Source organism: Lynx canadensis, chromosome A3 (genome assembly GCF_007474595.2).
Source record: "Lynx canadensis isolate LIC74 chromosome A3, mLynCan4.pri.v2, whole genome shotgun sequence".
NCBI classification, from domain to species: domain Eukaryota; kingdom Metazoa; phylum Chordata; class Mammalia; order Carnivora; family Felidae; genus Lynx; species Lynx canadensis.
The window spans coordinates 43,860,283-43,880,132 of NC_044305.1; the positions used below are offsets into that span (position 1 = coordinate 43,860,283).

The 19,850-nt window shown below is 44.4% G+C and overlaps 1 protein-coding gene across 3 annotated transcripts; it reads right to left on the reverse strand.

Moving 5' to 3' along the window:
- Positions 1-1,571: 1,571 nt before the first annotated feature.
- LOC115510386 (protein NYNRIN-like) lies at positions 1,572-3,933 on the reverse strand. Of its 3 annotated transcripts, XM_030310178.1 has the most exons (3): positions 3,558-3,670; positions 2,867-3,195; positions 2,268-2,372 (listed from the first exon to the last, which is right to left on the reverse strand). In XM_030310178.1, the coding sequence occupies exons 1-3, from the start codon at positions 3,649-3,651 to the stop codon at positions 2,352-2,354; spliced, it is 444 nt and encodes a 147-aa protein (XP_030166038.1). In that variant the 5' UTR covers positions 3,652-3,670; the 3' UTR covers positions 2,268-2,351. The 3 variants fall into 3 exon arrangements, with proteins under 3 accessions (XP_030166037.1, XP_030166038.1, XP_030166036.1); XM_030310177.1 differs by lacking the exon at positions 2,867-3,195 and having other exon boundaries at positions 1,572-2,372; positions 3,558-3,933; XM_030310176.1 differs by lacking the exon at positions 2,268-2,372 and having other exon boundaries at positions 2,594-3,195.
- Positions 3,934-19,850: the final 15,917 nt, after the last annotated feature.

The following is a 19,850-nucleotide window of genomic DNA, read 5'->3' on the forward strand; positions in this document are numbered from 1 at the left end:
AAGAGGTAGATTTCTGAAAATCATGGTATTATGACCTTTTGCCAATATCAGAATCAAGTGCAGTAAACCTTGGATTGCAAGTAACTTGTTCTGCAAGTGTTCTGCAAGATAAGCAAACATTTATAATGAATTTTAACTTGATAAAACAGCAATGTCTCGCAGTATGGGTGGCATGTGATGCTAAACATCACATGGTCACAACTGAGCCAATGGTTCTCTCTCTCTATCTTGCTGTGGGATTATGGGTGATCAACTCCCACGCTCGAATGCTCGGTCTCAGGCCATGATGTTTGGCAGAAATCAGTGATTTTTCAGAACGTCAGAAGGTGCCCACGACTGGCACTAGTGTATTTTTTTGTCACTTCAAAGCACCTATGGACAGTCCTTTGCTTTTCTATACAAGTTGAAACGCCCAGAGTCTAAGAGACCCCCAAAAATGAACCACCAGAGTCCAGAGTCAAAGCTAAGCAGCAAGGGTCATTTATTGCAGGTTCGAACCTGGACCTCTGCGCCCCCCTTGCCGGTGACGCCAAGAGGCCCTGAGAGAGGTTTTTACACCCCTTTTATAGACAGGTACAAACAAGTCATGGGGAAATCAGGAATTTTCCACAGTTACAGAGCTGCGATTGGTTGGTGTTTAAAGTTGGACACTTAACAGTATTCGATTGGTTCCTGCCTTTAGGTCAGACCACAACGGGGGGTACGGGTATCACAATGATTGATCAGGAATACACGGATGTGCCAAGCAACAATGATTGATCAGGAGTACACGGATGTGCCAAGTAACAATGGTTGATCAAGAATATATGGATGTGCCAGGCAATAATGATTGATCAGGAATACATGGGCGCGCCAAGCAATTGTACAGAAGCGGAACAAGCTGGTTAAGCTTGGTTAGGTTTCAGTTTCCCATAACTTAAGCTTTTAAGTTTTAATTTTCTCAGGCCTCTCATTCCCCCCTTTCTCAAGTACCTGAGGACCCAATCTTGGGTCCTACAGTTTTACCTAATCAAGCTCGCTTTCCATGTCTAGGAGCTGATACTGTGGTCTAAGGACCATAACCTGAATGGTATTTAGTCTGTCCCTGATAAAGTTTATTATTTTGTTCGGTGTGTGAGATCCTCTTGGAGCTATTTAATTTTGGTCTGAACTATTCCTGATTTATTGGCATAAAAGCAACATTTTTCTTGTAGGGCTAAGCAGATGCTGCCTTGTTCTGCGGTTAGCAGATCTAACCCTCTTCTATTTTGTAACACCACTTCTGCTAGGGAATCTAGCTGATCCTGCAGATCCTGGATTGTCCCTGACAAGGCCTCGACATCATTAATTAGTTGCCGAGAGAGTCGCAGATAGGAGTGTATGGAGACTCCTAATCCTGCTGTCCCGATAGTTAATGCACCTGTAATTCCTAGGCTTGTCAGGAGGGGGATAACAACCACAGCTCGTTTGGATCTGCCAGTTGCAAAGTTTAAACTAGGGATGGGCATGGGGGTTCCAGCAGACGGTGGCTCCAACTGAGCCACGGCAGCCGGCTTGAAGTTGCATATTATTATCATTAGCTTTTGCTGCCCTGTTACTCTGTAGGATAGCTGTAAAGTAGGTAGTGGAGTTGTCTGGCCCTATACATTGCTGATAGGAGTCATAACAAGAGCTATGCATCGACTCCTGGAAAGTAGAGCAAGGGCATTCTGCTGTGGGGGGCAGGGGCTTACGTTTGTCAACACATAACCACTGCTGTTTTTGGGGTCCTGTGATGTCATAGGTCTGGGTTAAGTGAGCAATTGTGGTCCCACAGTCTTGGGTTTGAGTGTATCTTCGCTGATAGTGACCACCCCTTCCTACAGAGCCGGCTACTAGTCTGTTACCATGTGGCAGGGTAAGGGTTCTAACTACACCACCTCTGCAATCACAGGGCCTTCCATATAGAGCTCCGTACAATTTCTGTTTGTCAACGGGGGCATTTAGTCCTACCTCCAGGAGGTTGAGGTTGAGGGCTAGTAGGACAAGGGTTACTATCTTGAACATGTCTAGGGGAGGCACGGCGCAAGGTTAGTTTGAGGGGGTTTTTCTTACTCTGGTCTACAGTCCAAGTAGTATTTTTATCAGTGTGTCCCACGAGGTCAGATAGCGGGTCGACAGGCTTCACGTGGGTGTGGTGAATCCAGGTGGGGAGGTTATCTACCTTGATGGCGGTGGGAGTCGTCAGGATGATTTGGTGGGGTCCTTTTCACCTGGGTTCAAGGTTCTCCTGCCAGCGTCGCTTGACGAGGACCCAGTCTCCTGGATGATACTGATGAGGAGTGGGTGGGAGTTCTGCCTCATACAGTTCTTTTAGTTTAGGCCACACGGCCTCATGAACCCGCTGTAGAGCCCTGAGAGAAGACAAGAGGCTGTTATCTTGGTCTAATTGAATGAGGTTTGACTTAAGATTAGGTGTGGGTCTGCCAAACATGATTTCATAGGGTGTAAGGCCCAACTTGTATGGGCAGTTGCGAACCCTGTACAGAGCGTAGGGGAGTAACTCTACCCAATTAGCACCAGTCTCCATAGTCAATTTAATAAGGGTCTCTTTTAATGTTCTATTTATTCTTTCTACTTGTCCTGAGCTTTGGGGCCGGTAGGCACAATGTAATTTCTAATCTGCCCCAAGTACGGAAGCCAATCCCTGACTTACCTTAGAGACGAATGCAGGTCCATTATCTGACCCTATCATGACTGGAAAACCATACCTGGGCAGGATTTTTTCTAGGATCTTTTTGGCTACTATCTGCGCCGTTTCCTTCTTGGTTGGAAAGGCTTCAGTCCATCCTGAAAAAGTGTCTACGAACACTAGTAAGTATTTATAGCCGTATTTGTCAGGCTTTACCTCGGTGAAGTCCACTTCCCAGTGGGCTTCTGGTATGGTTCCTCTTTTTCGGTGGCCTTGGGCTGTGGCGTGTGGGTGCGCGTTCTGGAGTATTTTTGCCAGGATTGCGTGGTCCAATTTGTCGGGAAGGATGAGGCGGTCTCTGGAGTCCCTCCACCATCCGTCTGTAACTTGGGTCATGGGGAGCTTGCGCATCCAGATAAGATCATCTTCTGAGTATTCAGGCTGTGGGGGTAAATCTCGGGGCCCTGGGTCTGGTAGCTGCGCAGGGAGTACTTGAATGGGGTTTTGTGCTACCTGGCGTGCAGTCTGGTCAGCGAGGTTATTTCCTCGAGAGATTGGATCAGTTATTTTATTTTATTTTTTTTTTGGTGACCCGGGCACTGTACTATAGCCAGTTTTTTAGGGGCCCAAATAGCGGCCAATAGGGCCAGAATTTTATCTTTATTTTTGATGTCTTTGCCTTTAGCAGTGAGTAGTCCCCTCTCACGGTATATTGCCCCATGTATATGGGCCGTGGCAAAGGCATACCGGCTGTCTGTATATACAGTCACTTTGTGGTCCCGCCCCATTCTTAATGCTTGGGTCAATGCAATTAGTTCTGCCCTTTGGGAAGAAGTCCCTGTGGGCAGAGCCTCTGCCCATATCACTTCAGTCTCAGATGTCACTGCTGCCCCCGCATACCGCATACCTCTGTCCTTGATGGACGAAGCTGCTTCCGTCAGTAAACCAGGTGACCTCAGCATCAGGTAATGGCCGGTCCTGTAGGTCTTTCCTTGTTCCATGGATCTGCGCTAGGATGTCGGCACCGTCAGGGAGCGGGGAGTCCAGGTCAGGGTCGGGTAGCAGCGAGGCCGGGTTTAGAGTTCGGGGAGGGGTGTATGTGGTCCGCAAGGGATTTAACAGGAGTCCCTGATAGTGGACCATCCGAGCATTGCTCATCCACCTATCGGGGGGCTGCTTGAGTACTCCTTCGATGGCGTGGGGTGTGGTGACATGTAACTCTTGACCCAGGGACAGCTTATCGGCGTCTTTAACCATTAGGGCTGTAGCCGCTATTATCCGGAGACAAGGGGGCCATCCTGCGGCTACAGGGTCCAGTTTTTTTTTTCTTCGAGAGATAGGCCACTGGTCTGGGCCACGGACCTAGATGCTGGGTTAGCACTGTCTTGGCTATGCCTTTATGCTCATCCACATATAAGTGGAAGGGCTTAGAGATATCGGGCAGTCCTAGAGCTGGGGCCGATAGGAGAGCTCTCTTTATCTGTTGGAATGCCTGCTCAGCTTCCGCAGACCATTCAAATGATGGTTGGTTTTTAGAGACTGCGTAAAGGGGTTTGGCCATTTCAGCAAAACCTGGGATCCACAACCGGCAGAATCCCGCAGACCCCAGGAATTCCTGAGTTCTGGGTAAATAGGATGGGGGCCGCTTTGGTTTGCCATGGCTCTGACCCCGAGCGCAGTTGCTTCTTTTTGGGACAGTCACGAATCCAATGTCCTTTTTCTTTACAGTAGGCGCATTGGTCTTTGTCTAGGGGGTGCCTAGGGGGGCGAGTTTTCTGCTTATCCTCTGGAGCGTCCCGATTATTATATACCCGCTGAGCAATGCGGAGTAAATCCTGGATCTGTTTTCCTTCTAAATCCTCTAATTTTTGGAGTTTCTTTTTGATGTCAGGGGCAGCCTGGTTTACAAAAGACAGATTTTCAGGGGCCTCAGGGTCCATGGGAGTGTACTGCCTAAAGGCTTCCATTAATCTTTCTAAAAAGTTGGCAGGGCTCTCTGTCTTACCTTGTATTACCGAGTACACCTTGGCCAAATTGGTGGGCTTGCGTGCTGCAGCCCGGAGACCCGCCATTAGAGTCTGGCGATAAATGAGCAGTCGTCCCCTACCTTCTGCCGAGTTGTAGTCCCCATCAGGCCGAGTCAGGGGAAACGCTGCATTAATGAGGTTAGGGTTAACAGTGGGTCGACCATCTTCCTCGGGACCAGCTTCCGCGCTTCAAGTTGAATTCTCTCCCTTTCTTCCGTGGTGAACAGGATTCGCAAAAGCTGTTGGCAGTCATCCCAGGTAGGCTGGTGGGTGAACATTGTGCTCTCTAGGAGGGCTATAAGATCTCTAGGGTTATCAGAAAACCGAGCATTTTGGGTTTTTCAATTATATAGGTCACTGGTGGGGAAGGACCAATACTGGAGTCGGGGATTGCCCGTTTCATCGGGGGGTCCTATTTCCCGCAGGGGTAGGGCTACAGTGGAGTGGGGGAGGCGAGAGCTTGGCTCACACTGGGTGCGCCCACGAGTTTGGCCGGCTGGCCCTTCACAGTTGGTTTCATTTTTTAATAGGGCTAGGCACGGCTGCTGCCTGTAGCCTCCCTGGTTCTGGCACAGCTGCTGCTTCCCACCCCCCCCCCCCAGGTTCCCCTTGAGGGGCAACCAGCGGGCAACAGGTGGGGCGGCCGCTTTGGGCAGGGCCTGGGGTGCAAGGGGAGGGGGAAGATAGGGTGGAGGGTTTTCAACAAGATTTTGCCAGATGGGGATGTAGGGAACCTGGTCTGGGTGGCCCTGACCTTGGCCGCTATAGGCAAACAAAAAGTGCCCTCAGTAGGCCAGCCCACCCCGAAAGTGGGCCACTCAGACTGGCAGAAAGTGATGAGTCTTGACCGGCGGATGTCCAGGCTTAGGTTATGGCCTCTCTCCCTTCTTCCAGCCTGGACATCCTTGAAATTAGCTAGAAGAAGGGAGAGAGGTGTACTCTGGTTCTGTCCCATAGCCTGTATAGGAAAAAATAAATGGGCCAAGTTAGTTTCTGTTCCGGAAGCGAGTTGGATATACCTGCAGGGGAGAAGAGACAAGTTAAATCGCAAGCGCGGCGGCAAACAGAAAGTGCCTTGGAGAAGAGACCAGATACAGAACGGGTGTCCGTAACCCGAACAAAGAGTTCTGATGGGCCAGAATAGTGCCCCAGATGGGAGCCAGAGGACGTCTCCTACTGGTCCCGACTGACTTCCCTATAGCGCGTCCGCCAGGGCTAGGTCAGTCACTGATACAGACCCCGCGCGGGAGAGCCAGAAACGAACAGACAACAGACACAGACACAGACACAGACACAGACAGAGCCGGCTTACTTACCGATCGGTCTCAGAAATGACCCGTTGACTTGGGGTCTGGTGGGTTTGGGGGGGGGGGCCTTCCCGGCCAACGCACCAAATGAAACGCCCAGAGTCTAAGAGACCCCCAAAAATGAACCACCAGAGTCCAGAGTCAAAGCTAAGCAGCAAGGGTCATTTATTGCAGGTTCGAACCTGGACCTCTGCGCCCCCCTTGCCGGTGACGCCAAGAGGCCCTGAGAGAGGTTTTTACACCCCTTTTATAGACAGGTACAAACAAGTCATGGGGAAATCAGGAATTTTCCACAGTTACAGAGCTGCGATTGGTTGGTGTTTAAAGTTGGACACTTAACAGTATTCGATTGGTTCCTGCCTTTAGGTCAGACCACAACGGGGGGTACGGGTATCACAATGATTGATCAGGAATACACGGATGTGCCAAGCAACAATGATTGATCAGGAGTACACGGATGTGCCAAGTAACAATGGTTGATCAAGAATATATGGATGTGCCAGGCAATAATGATTGATCAGGAATACATGGGCGTGCCAAGCAATTGTACAGAAGCGGAACAAGCTGGTTAAGCTTGGTTAGGTTTCAGTTTCCCATAACTTAAGCTTTTAAGTTTTAATTTTCTCAGGCCTCTCAAAGTGTGAGCTTAGGAACGCTTTGCTTCATTCTAGGTCAGGCTGCCTGCTGATAGAGACCCTTTCCTCTGCTGCCTCATTGCCAGTTACATTAAATACAGTATATGACAAGAGTTTATTAATACTGTATTGTAGTCAACATCCATGCAAGTATATACAATGTCACCCATGCAGAAAAGATTCCATTGAGCCAATGGAAGCAGTGATTCCGTTAGTGATAGGGCAAGTTGTCCTACACCATAACCCTCCTCTCTTGTCTCCCTCACACCAGCCACGAAGGTTTTCAAAGGTAAGTGCAAGTTAATTTGGTTTATTTTTCTTTATATTTTCTTTATTATTTTATATTATATTACATTGTAATCATTTTTATATGAATATTTTTGGGTTGTGCAACACACCATCTGAGTTTCCATTATTTCTTAAGGGGAAATTTGCTTTGATATGCAAGTGCTTTGGATTATAAACATGTTTCTGAAATGAATTATGTTCACAAACCAAGGTTTTACTGTATATGCTATAGAAGAGAAACTAGCAAACCAGAGTTGCTAACTCAAAGTGTTATGGGGCCATGTACTACACAACCATGTCTAGAGGGGAAAACATCTGGCCAGACCACCTCTGTTCCCTCTCTTTGGTTGAGTATATTTGTGGTGGGAGAGAAGCTGTTACACACACACATTGTAAATACAAGGCATGAATCTCTCTTTCTGTGCACTTCTTGGATGTTCTACCAGAATCCTTACACCAAACTGACCCTCTTGACCCTTGGGTAGAAGGAGTAATGGCCTCACAGATGTCCATGACCTAGTCCCCAGGAACTGAATATTACTTTACTTGGCCAAAGGGACTTGGCAGATGTGATTAGGGTTGAGGATCTTGGCAAGGGGAGATTATCCTGGATTATCCAGATGGGCGCAATCAAATCATACAAACCCTTAAAAGTACAGCACCTTTTCCAGCTGTGGTTAGAGAGATGCAACATTGCTGGCTTTGAAGCTGGAGGAGGAGGAGAGCCATGAGCCAAGGAATGCAAGCAGCCCTTAGAATCTGGAAAAAAGCAAAGCAAAGCAAGACAAAACAAACAAAAAAGAATTCTCCCCATATTAGTCTGCTAAGGCTGCCATAACAAAACACCATAGACCCAGTGGCTTAAACAACAGAAATCTATTTCTCACAATTCTGGAGGCTGGAATTCCAAGATCAAGGTGACTGCCAGGTAGGTTCCTATGAAGGTCCTCTTCCTGGCTTGTAGGTGGTGTCTTCTCATTGTGTCCCCATTTGGCCTTTCCTTGGTACGTGTGCATGAGGTGAGAGATCTCTCCCTTCCCCTTCTTATTAGGCCACCAATCCTATTGGATTAGGACCCCACCCTTATGATCTCATTTAGCTTTAATTACCTCCTTAAAGTCCTATCTCCAAACACAGTCACACTGGAGGGGTTAGGGCTCCAATATATGAATTTGGGGGAACACAGTTCAGTATTTATCACTCCCCCTAGGGCCTCCAGGAAGGAAGGCAGCCCTATTGACATCTTGCTTTTAGCCCAGATCCAGGTCAGACCTCTGACCTACACAACTGGAGGATAATAAATTTGTGTCATTTAGCCACTACGTGGTCATTTGTTACAACACCAGTAGGAGAGTAACCCAGACTCCTATACCTCTATTTAGCATCCTTTCATCTTTCATGGACTGGGTTTGCAATGCAGACCAAACTATTATGTGCCAGCCATTGCACTACACACAATGTTTCTTGTCCTTCATTCAGCACCTACAAGGAGGCTGTGAATTGTGTTGGTCGTGACTCCCCTGGTCTAGTCTAGTGCCCAAAACATAGTAGATACTCAATAAGAATTTGTCAAATGGAAAAAGGTAGCAGACTGATATACAAAGAGGATCAGAAAGGATAACTTTCTCAGGATCAGAGGATGATATGAATCCAAACCATCTAAATGAAGGTCATAGACTTTCCATTACAAGGTGTAAGCCCCCAAGTCACAGTACATACATAGAAAGCAAGAAAAGATATCAGTTCCCATTGTTGCAGTTCCCATTGTTGCAGTCAGTTCCCATTGTTGCAGATCATTTTCATGCACTATTTCCTTTGGGTCTTATGAGGCAGACATTAACATTATGCACCGAATGGATGAGAAAACTAAAGCTCAGAGAGGTTAAGAAATGTTCTCAAATGTTTTATGAGTAGCTGTGACAGAAATCATTTCAAAACCCAAGTCCGCTAGGCTTTTGCAAAGTCGACATTTTTTTTCACTGCCTCACCTTGGAAATGTATTTTTTAGTTTCATTTGTCTGTGTTCATAAGTTGCCCTACGAAAGCAGGATCTATTGTTCTTTTCAGATGTTCCAACTGTTCTTTTCAACTGTGGTCTTTTTGAAGGCGGTAGCCAGAAGGCTTATTCCCAGTGGCAGCTCCTTCCACGTGGCATATCACATATGCAGGTGCTATTAATGGGCAGCAGACTTCCTGATTCTAGACCTCAGAGGTATGCCTATACTAATTAGAGCTATTTCAAAATTTTACAACAGCTGGAAGTATTTTGTTCTGAAGAGTCACTCAGTCAAGACATTTTTTTTGTGTGCTTGTTATTCAAGAGACACTGTGTAGGGGCTAGAACAAAATCCACCCATAGGTACCATGTTTGTCCTGGTGATTAGATGCATGGGCTCTGAAGTCAGGCAGATTTGGCTTTGGATTCCTGGACCACCACGCACTAGCTTTGGGGCTTTGGCAAGTTACCATCTGTCTGAACCTTGGTTCCACATCTATAATAGTTTTTATTTCCCAGGTTTGTTTGTTTTGGGTAAAGATTAAGTGAAATAAATCTGAGAGACCCAAAGAGAGATGCATGGTGGATCTAGAAGCCAGGAGACATGGATGGGCAGGGGGAATGGATGTCTGAGACCAGTGGGTTGAAATAAGCATTTGGTCTAGAGACCTCCTCCAGAATTTGATAATGTCAGATAAGTAACTTTTATTTGAAAAGTAAAGGATGCTACGAAAGGCAACGTGGATGGAACTGGAGAGTGTAATGCTAAGTGAAATAAGCCATACAGAGAAAGACAGATACCATATGGTTTCACTCTTATGTGGATCCTGAGAAACTTAACAGGAACCCATGGGGGAGGGGAAGGAAAAAAAAAAAAGAGGTTAGAGTGGGAGAGAGCCAAAGCATAAGAGACTGTTAAAAACTGAGAACAAACTGAGGGTTGATGGGGGGTGGGAGGGAGGGGAGGGTGGGTGATGGGTATTGAGGAGGGCACCTTTTGGGATGAGCACTGGGTGTTGTATGGAAACTAATTTGTCAATAAATTTCATATATATATATAAAAAAAAAAGAAAAGTAAAGGATGGGAATGTGTTCTGGATGGTGCTGAATGCTCTGTGTGTATGGAAGACACCACTGTTTTACTCATGTAGCAGTCACCCTTCCTTTCTTCTTGTTAAAAAGCGTTCATTTTGTTCTGATATTGGCTGGCCGGCCAAGTGTGTTTGTGAGGTGCAGCACTCTCCCATAGACCCTGGGCAGGGGTGGGGTACATTTCTCCACACCCTTGCCAACACTTGTTATTTCCTGTCCTTTTGGCCATGGCCATTCTAACAGGTGTGTATTCAACAGACAACATAGAATAGCTACACTCAAAGGGATATTCTTGCTTTCCAAACTCAGTTTGGTATCTTAAAAGATGTTTCTGTATTTTTCTTAGCATTTTTAGGTATACCATACCAAGAAGATTGTCTGTCTGCATAGGAATTGGAGAGCCAGAAGAAGGCAGTGTGGAGAGAGCTTGGAGAATAGAGGAGAAAGGGAAAAAGAGAAGGATGACAAGAGGAGAAAAATGAAAAGGAGGAGGAGTAGGGGAGGACAAAGAGAAAAATGTAAAGAGAGAGAAAGTAGAGCAGAGAAGAACATAGAAGAATCAGAGAACTGGGAAGTGATAATTTCTTGATTGTCCTAGAGACCTTTGTTCCTGGGACTACAGCACTCCTGTTTGTAGGATTTGGGAGACATCCTGGGTCTGTATAAACATCCCCATATTTACTTGTTTAGGCATCTCAATGTAGTTCCTATTATTTCTAACCTAAAGGGCTTTCTGGATACTCCATCAACTCACTTCGGAGACTAAATAGGCTGGCTTTCTGTTTGGGTGGGCGGCTTTTCTACTTCACTGTTAAGACCCAAGGGACTGTAGTTAACCAAGACTTGGTCACAATGTATAATCTCAAAATCATAGTTCAGTTTAGAAAAATGATATTCAGTGAAGATGATTTAAAGGATTCTACTCTTTCAGTTGTTCTAAATACTTACTCCTAGATTAAACCATAACTAAAGAAAGTGAGGTCCCAGATGGCATCATTCTGGTACCTCCTGATAATTATTTTACTTGATTATTATTGATTTGATGCTACCACTATATATATATTCACAGGAATATGAGTACCCTGATTGATAAGAACCAGTCAAAACCCACTCCCAGGAGCTGCTGGGGATTCATGTGTGTTATAAGAAATAAGATCCATGTGGTTAGTGGGTACCTTGCTTATTGTTATGGATTCAGTTGTGTTCCCCCTCAACCCATACAAACCCAAATTTATATGTCGAAGTTCTAATTCTCAGTACCTCAGAATGTGACCTAATTTGGAAATAAGGTAGTTGCAGATGTAACTAGTTGAATTAATTTGAAGTCATTTGGGTGAGCCCTAATTCAATATGCCTAGTGTCCCTATAAAAAATTGAAATTTGGATACAGAGACACATACACAGAGCATGACAGACATATAAAAATGGAGGCAGAAATTGGGGTTATATATCTGCAAGCCAAAGGGCACCAAAGATTGCCTGCTAAGTAGTACAAGACGTTAGGCAAGAGAAAAAGACAGATTCTTCTTCAAAGCCATAAGAAGCAACCCTGCCAATAATTTAATTTAAGACTTCTGACCTCCAGAGCTGTGACACAAGAAATTTCTGTTGTTTAAGCTACCCACTTTGTGGGTACTTTGTTACAGCAGTCCCAGCAAACTAATACTGTGAGTCCACTGACACGGGCTCTTTCCACAGGAATGACTAATGGTGGTTCCTAGTAGAGGCTACACATGCATATCACTCTGTCCAGTCACAAGTGTTCACAACGATGCCTTCTCATGACCTGTTCAACTTGAGCTTAAGTACAGTCATGATTGTACTTAATATTGCATTACTGCTGCTCACTCACCAGGAAAGAAAAGCTCAGGTGTGCCAAGAAAAGCATCAATCACTCACCTACAAACTTTTGTTCTTTTAAAAATGCCAATGTGAGGCTGTCATCTAGAAAAAACTCCAGTCATGCTTGAAGTGGGACCTGTTCAAGAAAATGGTTGAGAGGTCACCAGATTTCTCAGTAGGTTATTTGCCACTCTTTGATTTTGATCCAATAGTCAGAGTAGACTTTTCCTATCTTCTTACATAAATATATGACAAAATAATTCTTTGCACTAGAGAGGGACTTCCAGCAGCCCTCAGAAGGTAAGGAGTTTGGACTTCCTATCACAGCAGAACACAGCATGCCCCTGGTGTGGAAGAAGTGTACTGCTCTCACATCTTGTGATAAGGGCTGACCCAGCCATGTTCCTAGGTGGTATATTCTGTGGTCTGGGCATAGCTAACCACAATACTGCTCCTCCAGTGTCTTCCATGCAGTGGACATTTTTGGTGACTTTTCTTAGGGTGGGCTTTAATCCAATAGGACTGGAGTCCTTATAAAAGAGGAAATTAGAAGATGGCGGCGTAGGAGGACGCTGGGCTCACCGCGCGTCCTGCTGATCACTTAGATTCCACCTACACCTGCCTAAATAACCCAGAAAACCGCCAGAGGATTAGCAGAACGGAGTCACCGGACCCAAGTGCAGACGAGAGGCCCACGGAAGAGGGTAGGAAGGGCGGCGAGGCGGTGCGCGCTCCACGGACTGGCGGGAGGGAGCCGGGGCGGAGGGGCGGCTCGCCAGCCAAGCAGAGCCCTCGAGTCCGGCTTGCAAAAGCGGAGGGACCTGACGGACTGTGTTTCAACAGCAAGCGCGACTTAGCGTCTGGGAGGTCATAAGTTAACAGCTCTGCTCGGAAAGCGGGAAGGCTGGAGGACAAAGGGAGGGTGAGCTGCGGAGCCCCCGGACGACAGAGCTCAGTTTGGCGGGGAACAAAGGCGCTCGCCAGCGCCATCTCCCCCGCCCATCCCCCAGCCAAAATCCCAAAGAGAACCGGTTCCGGCCAGGGAAATTGCTCGCTCCGCGCAAACACCCAACTCTGGCTTCTGCGGAGCCAAACCTCCGGCAGCGGATCTGACTCCCTCCAGCTGCCACAGGGCCCCTCCTGAAGTGGATCACCTAAGGAGAAGCGAGCTAAGCCTGCCCCCCCTCCCGCCGTGCACCTTGCCTTCCCACCCCAGCTAATACGCCAGATCCCCAGCATCACAAGCCTGGCAGTGTGCAAGTAGCCCAGACGGGCCACGCCACCCCACAGTGAATCCCACCCCTAGGAGAGGGGAAGAGAAGGCACACACCAGTCTGACTGTGGCCCCAGCGGTGGGCTGGGGGCAGACATCAGGTCTGACTGCGGCCCCACCCACCAACTCCAGTTATACACCACAGCACAGGGGAAGTGCCCTGCAGGTCCTCACCACACCAGGGACTATCCAAAATGACCAAGCGGAAGAATTCCCCTCAGAAGAATCTCCAGGAAATAACAACAGCTAATGAGCTGATCAAAAAGGATTTAAATAATATAACAGAAAGTGAATTTAGAATAATAGTCATAAAATTAATCGCTGGGCTGGAAAACAGTATACAGGACAGCAGAGAATCTCTTGCTACAGAGATCAAGGGACTAAGGAACAGTCACGAGGAGCTGAAAAACGCTTTAAAGGAAATGCAAAACAAAATGCAAACCACCACAGCTCGGATGGAAGAGGCAGAGGAGAGAATAGGTGAACTAGAAGATAAAGTTATGGAAAAAGAGGAAGCTGAGAAAAAGAGAGATAAAAAAATCCAGGAGTATGAGGGGAAAATTAGAGAACTAAGTGATACACTAAAAAGAAATAATATACGCATAATTGGTATTCCAGAGGAGGAAGAGAGAGGGAAAGGTGCTGAAGGGGTACTTGAAGAAATAATAGCTGAGAACTTCCCTGAACTGGGGAAGGAAAAAGGCATTGAAATCCAAGAGGCACAGAGAACTCCCTTCAGACGTAACTTGAATCGATCTTCTGCACGACATATCATAGTGAAACTGGCAAAATACAAGGATAAAGAGAAAATTCTGAAAGCAGCAAGGGGTAAACGTGCCCTCACATATAAAGGGAGACCTATAAGACTCGTGACGGATCTCTCTTTTGAAACTTGGCAGGCCAGAAAGAATTGGCACGAGATTTTCAGGGTGCTAGACAGCAAAAATATGCAGCCGAGAATCCTTTATCCAGCAAGTCTGTCATTTAGAATAGAAGGAGAGATAAAGGTCTTCCCAAACAAACAAAAACTGAAGGAATTTGTCACCACTAAACCAGCCCTACAAGAGATCCTAAGGGGGACCCTGTGAGACAAAGTACCAGAGACATCACTACAAGCATAAAACATACAGACATCACAATGACTCTAAACCCGTATCTTTCTATAATAACACTGAATGTAAACGGATTAAATGCGCCAACCAAAAGACATAGGGTATCAGAATGGATAAAAAAACAAGACCCATCTATTTGCTGTCTACAAGAGACTCATTTTAGACCTGAAGACACCTTTAGATTCAGAGTGAGGGGATGGAGAACTATTTATCATGCTACTGGAAGCCAAAAGAAAGCTGGAGTAGCCATACTTATATCAGACAAACTAGACTTTAAATTAAAGGCTGTAACAAGAGATGAAGAAGGACATTATATAATAGTTACAGGGTCTATCCATCAGGAAGAGCTAACAATTATAAATGTCTATGCGCTGAATACCGGAGCCCCCAAGTATATAAAACAATTACTCATAAACAGAAGCAACCTTATTGATAAGAATGTGGTAATTGCAGGGGACTTTAACACCCCACTTACAGAAATGGATAGATCATCTAGACACACAGTCAATAAAGAAACAAGGGCCCTGAATGAGACATTGGATCAGATGGACTTGACAGATATATTTAGAACTCTGCATCCCAAAGCAACAGAATATACTTTCTTCTCGAGTGCACATGGAACATTCTCCAAGATAGATCATATACTGGGTCACAAAACAGCCCTTCATAAGTTTACAAGAATTGAAATTATACCATGCATACTTTCAGACCACAATGCTATGAAGCTTGAAATCAACCACAGGAAAAAGTCTGGAAAACCTCCAAAAGCGTGGAGGTTAAAGAACACCCTACTAACGAATGAGTGGGTCAACCAGGCAATTAGAGAAGAAATCAAAAAATATATGGAAACAAACGAAAATGAAAATACAACAATCCAAACGCTTTGGGACGCAGCAAAGGCAGTCCTGAGAGGAAAATACATTGCAATCCAGGCCTATCTCAAGAAACAAGAAAAATCCCAAATACAAAATCTAACAGCACACCTAAAGGAAATAGAAGCAGAACAGCAAAGGCAGCCTAAACCCAGCAGAAGAAGAGAAATAATAAAGATCAGAGCAGAAATAAACAATATAGAATCTAAAAAAACTGTAGAGCAGATCAACGAAACCAAGAGTTGGTTTTTTGAAAAAATAAACAAAATTGACAAACCTCTAGCCAGGCTTCTCAAAAAGAAAAGGGAGATGACCCAAATAGATAAAATCATGAATGAAAATGGAATTATTACAACCAATCCCTCAGAGATACAAACAATTATCAGGGAATACTATGAAAAATTATATGCCAACAAATTGGACAACCTGGAAGAAATGGACACATTCCTGAACACCCACACTCTTCCAAAACTCAATCAGGAGGAAATAGAAAGCTTGAACAGACCCATAACCAGCGAAGAAATTGAATCGGTTATCAAAAATCTCCCAACAAATAAGAGTCCAGGACCAGATGGCTTCCCAGGGGAGTTCTACCAGACATTTAAAGCAGAGATAATACCTATCCTTCTCAAGCTATTCCAAGAAATAGAAAGGGAAGGAAAACTTCCAGACTCATTCTATGAAGCCAGTATTACTTTGATTCCTAAACCAGACAGAGACCCAGTAAAAAAAGAGAACTACAGGCCAATATCCCTGATGAATATGGATGCAAAAATTCTCAATAAGATACTAGCAAATCGAATTCAACAGCATATAAAAAGAATTATTCACCATGATCAAGTGGGATTCATTCCTGGGATGCAGGGCTGGTTCAACATTCGCAAATCAATCAACGTGATACATCACATTAACAAAAAAAAAGAGAAGAACCATATGATCCTGTCAATCGATGCAGAAAAGGCCTTTGACAAAATCCAGCACCCTTTCTTAATAAAAACCCTTGAGAAAGTCGGGATAGAAGGAACATACCTAAAGATCATAAAAGCCATTTATGAAAAGCCCACAGCTAACATCATCCTCAACGGGGAAAAACTGAGAGCTTTTTCCCTGAGATCAGGAACACGACAGGGATGCCCACTCTCACCGCTGTTGTTTAACATAGTGCTGGAAGTTCTAGCATCAGCAATCAGACAACAAAAGGAAATCAAAGGCATCAAAATTGGCAAAGATGAAGTCAAGCTTTCGCTTTTTGCAGATGACATGATATTATACATGGAAAATCCGATAGACTCCACCAAAAGTCTGCTAGAACTGATACATGAATTCAGCAAAGTTGCAGGATACAAAATCAATGTCCAGAAATCAGTTGCATTCTTATACACTAACAATGAAGCAACAGAAAGACAAATAAAGAAAATGATCCCATTCACAATTGCACCAAGAAGCATAAAATACCTAGGAATAAATCTAACCAAAGATGTAAAGGATCTGTATGCTGAAAACTATAGAAAGCTTATGAAGGTAATTGAAGAAGACTTAAAGAAATGGAAAGACATTCCCTGCTCATGGATTGGAAAAATAAATATTGTCAAAATGTCAATACTACCCAAAGCTATCTACACATTCAATGCAATCCCAATCAAAATTGCACCAGCATTCTTCTCGAAATTAGAACAAGCAATCCTAAAATTCATATGGAACCACAAAAGGCCCCTGAATAGCCAAAGGAATTTTGAAGAAGAAGACCAAAGCAGGAGGCATCACAATCCCAGACTTTAGCCTCTACTACAAAGCTGTCATCATCAAGACAGCATGGTATTGGCACAAAAACAGACACACAGACCAATGGAATAGAATAGAAACCCCAGAACTAGACCCACAAACCTATGGCCAACTCATCTTTGACAAAGCAGGAAAGAACATCCAATGGAAAAAAGACAGCCTCTTTAACAAATGGTGCTGGGAGAACTGGACAGCAACATGCAGAAGGTTGAAACTAGACCACTTTCTCACACCATTTACAAAAATAAACTCAAAATGGATAAAGGACCTAAATGTGAGACAGGAAACCATCAGAACCTTAGAGGAGAAAGCAGGAAAAGACCTCTCTGACCTCAGCCGTAGCAATCTCTTACTCGACACATCCCCAAAGGCAAGGGAATTAAAAGCAAAAGTGAATTACTGGGACCTTATGAAGATAAAAAGCTTCTGCACAGCAAAGGAAACAACCAACAAAACTAAAAGGCAACCAACGGAATGGGAAAAGATCTTTGCAAATGACATATCGGACAAAGGGCTAGTATCTAAAATCTATAAAGAGCTCACCAAACTCCACACCCGAAAAACAAATAACCCAGTGAAGAAATGGGCAGAAAACATGAATAGACACTTCTCTAAAGAAGACATCCAGATGGCCAACAGGCACATGAAAAGATGTTCAGCGTCGCTCCTTATCAGGGAAATACAAATCAAAACCACACTCAGGTATCACCTCACGCCAGTCAGAGTGGCCAAAATGAACAAATCAGGAGACTATAGATGCTGGAGAGGATGTGGAGAAACGGGAACCCTCTTGCACTGTTGGTGGGAATGCAAATTGGTGCAGCCGCTCTGGAAAGCAGTGTGGAGGTTCCTCAGAAAATTAAAAATAGACCTACCCTATGACCCAGCAATAGCACTGCTAGGAATTTATCCAAGGGATACAGGAGTACTGATGCATAGGGACACTTGTACCCCAATGTTCATAGCAGCACTCTCAACAATAGCCAAATTATGGAAAGAGCCTAAATGTCCATCAACTGATGAATGGATAAAGAAATTGTGGTATATATACACAATGGAGTACTATGTGGCAATGAGAAAAAATGAAATATGGCCCTTTGTAGCAACGTGGATGGAACTGGAGAGTGTAATGCTAAGTGAAATAAGCCATACAGAGAAAGACAGATACCATATGGTTTCACTCTTATGTGGATCCTGAGAAACTTAACAGGAACCCATGGGGGAGGGGAAGGAAAAAAAATAAAAAAGAGGTTAGAGTGGGAGAGAGCCAAAGCATAAGAGACTGTTAAAAACTGAGAACAAACTGAGGGTTGATGGGGGTTGGGAGGGAGGGGAGGGTGGGTGATGGGTATTGAGGAGGGCACCTTTTGGGATGAGCACTGGGTGTTGTATGGAAACCAATTTGTCAATAAATTTCATAAAAAAAAATAAATAAAAATAAATAAATAAAAAGCTTTAAAAACAAAAAAAAAAAAATAAAAGAGGAAATTAGGACATAGATACACAGAAGGAAGACCATGTCAAGACATAAGAAGAAGATGGCCATCTACAGGCCAAAGTAAAAAGAAAAAATAAATTTCTGTTGTTTAACTCACCTCCCTGAGGTACTTTGTTATGGCAGCCCTAACAAATTAATAGGGTACAAATCAACCAGTAGCTCCAAGGATGGGTTTTAACTGGTTCTTATCAATCAAGGCATTCATATTCCTGTGAAAGCAGTGGTTGCTTTACTTGTGAGAGCAACAGTTTGAGTGTTCGACTTTAATTTCCATCTTTATTTACATGCTTATTATGACTTCATGGTGGGAAGAAAGTACTTTCCTGTCCCCTGATGTTGGCCTTCTTTTGACCAGTAGCATTGTGGGTGGAATTAACACTAGGCCAGTTTCGAGCAGAGGCCTTAAGATGCTTTCTGTTTTCACTTCCTCTCTTGAAGTCCTGTCATTTCTATAACAATAGCAGACTTAGCTAGCCTCAGATCCTAGGAAAATGAAGGACAGTGGAGTAGAACCTCCCTAACTTGAAGTAGAGCCACCCAGTCCACCCCACACTAAATCAGCACACCCCACCCAGCCTGTAAGCATGTCAGAGAGCCCAGATGACATTAACAGATCTTCTAGACAACTGTCAGACACATGAGTAATACTTCTTGTTAAATGACACCAAGATTCTGTAGTTGTTACACTGCACTTTGTGGCAATAGCTAACTGATACAATAAACATGTGACCTGAAATGTTCAATCAAAATAGAAACCTAAGACCTTTCTCCAGTGTTGGGAAAAGTTATTTTTTCTCTCTGAGAAAGCATGTAGACTTGGAAATTTTTGGCAGATTATAGATGATACTAAGGAGATAGAATAGAGAAATGAAAGGAATCTGTGTTCTTATTGGTGTTGTTGACCCATAAGATCTAACCAAACATAAACCTCGAACTACCTCTGAAATTCCCAGTTATACAAGCGAAGAAATTCCTTCATCATTGAAGCCTATGTGGTTTAGATTTTTCCATTACTCCAAAAATATAGATACAGAACTTCTGATTTCAGCTCCAACATGGAAATGGCTTGGAAGTGATCCTGTTCTTATAGGAAAGTCCCCTCATGGCTGTGGCAGGAGCAGAGAGAAGTTACCATTGTGAGCTATATCCAGAGAGTCCTCCATAGCAAATGCTTACTCTCGAAATCCAGCAGGAAGAATTTTGCCAGAATTTAAGGGGAGGAAGAGAAGCTAAGAAACACTTGTGAAGGAGGGGGCCCAGGGACATAGGCCTATTAAAAGCCTGAGATTTAATCAAGCAGTTACGGCATGCTTCCTCTCCCCAACACTTTACCACCACATCAATAGGACTCCAGTATAACAACACTGGATTATAGCTGAAAAAGCTTCAAGGCACAGACTTTATTTAAGGAGCCCAAAGGCAACAAGAGAGACAAAAACAAAGACATTAGACAAATCTCAAGCCCCTGACATCTAC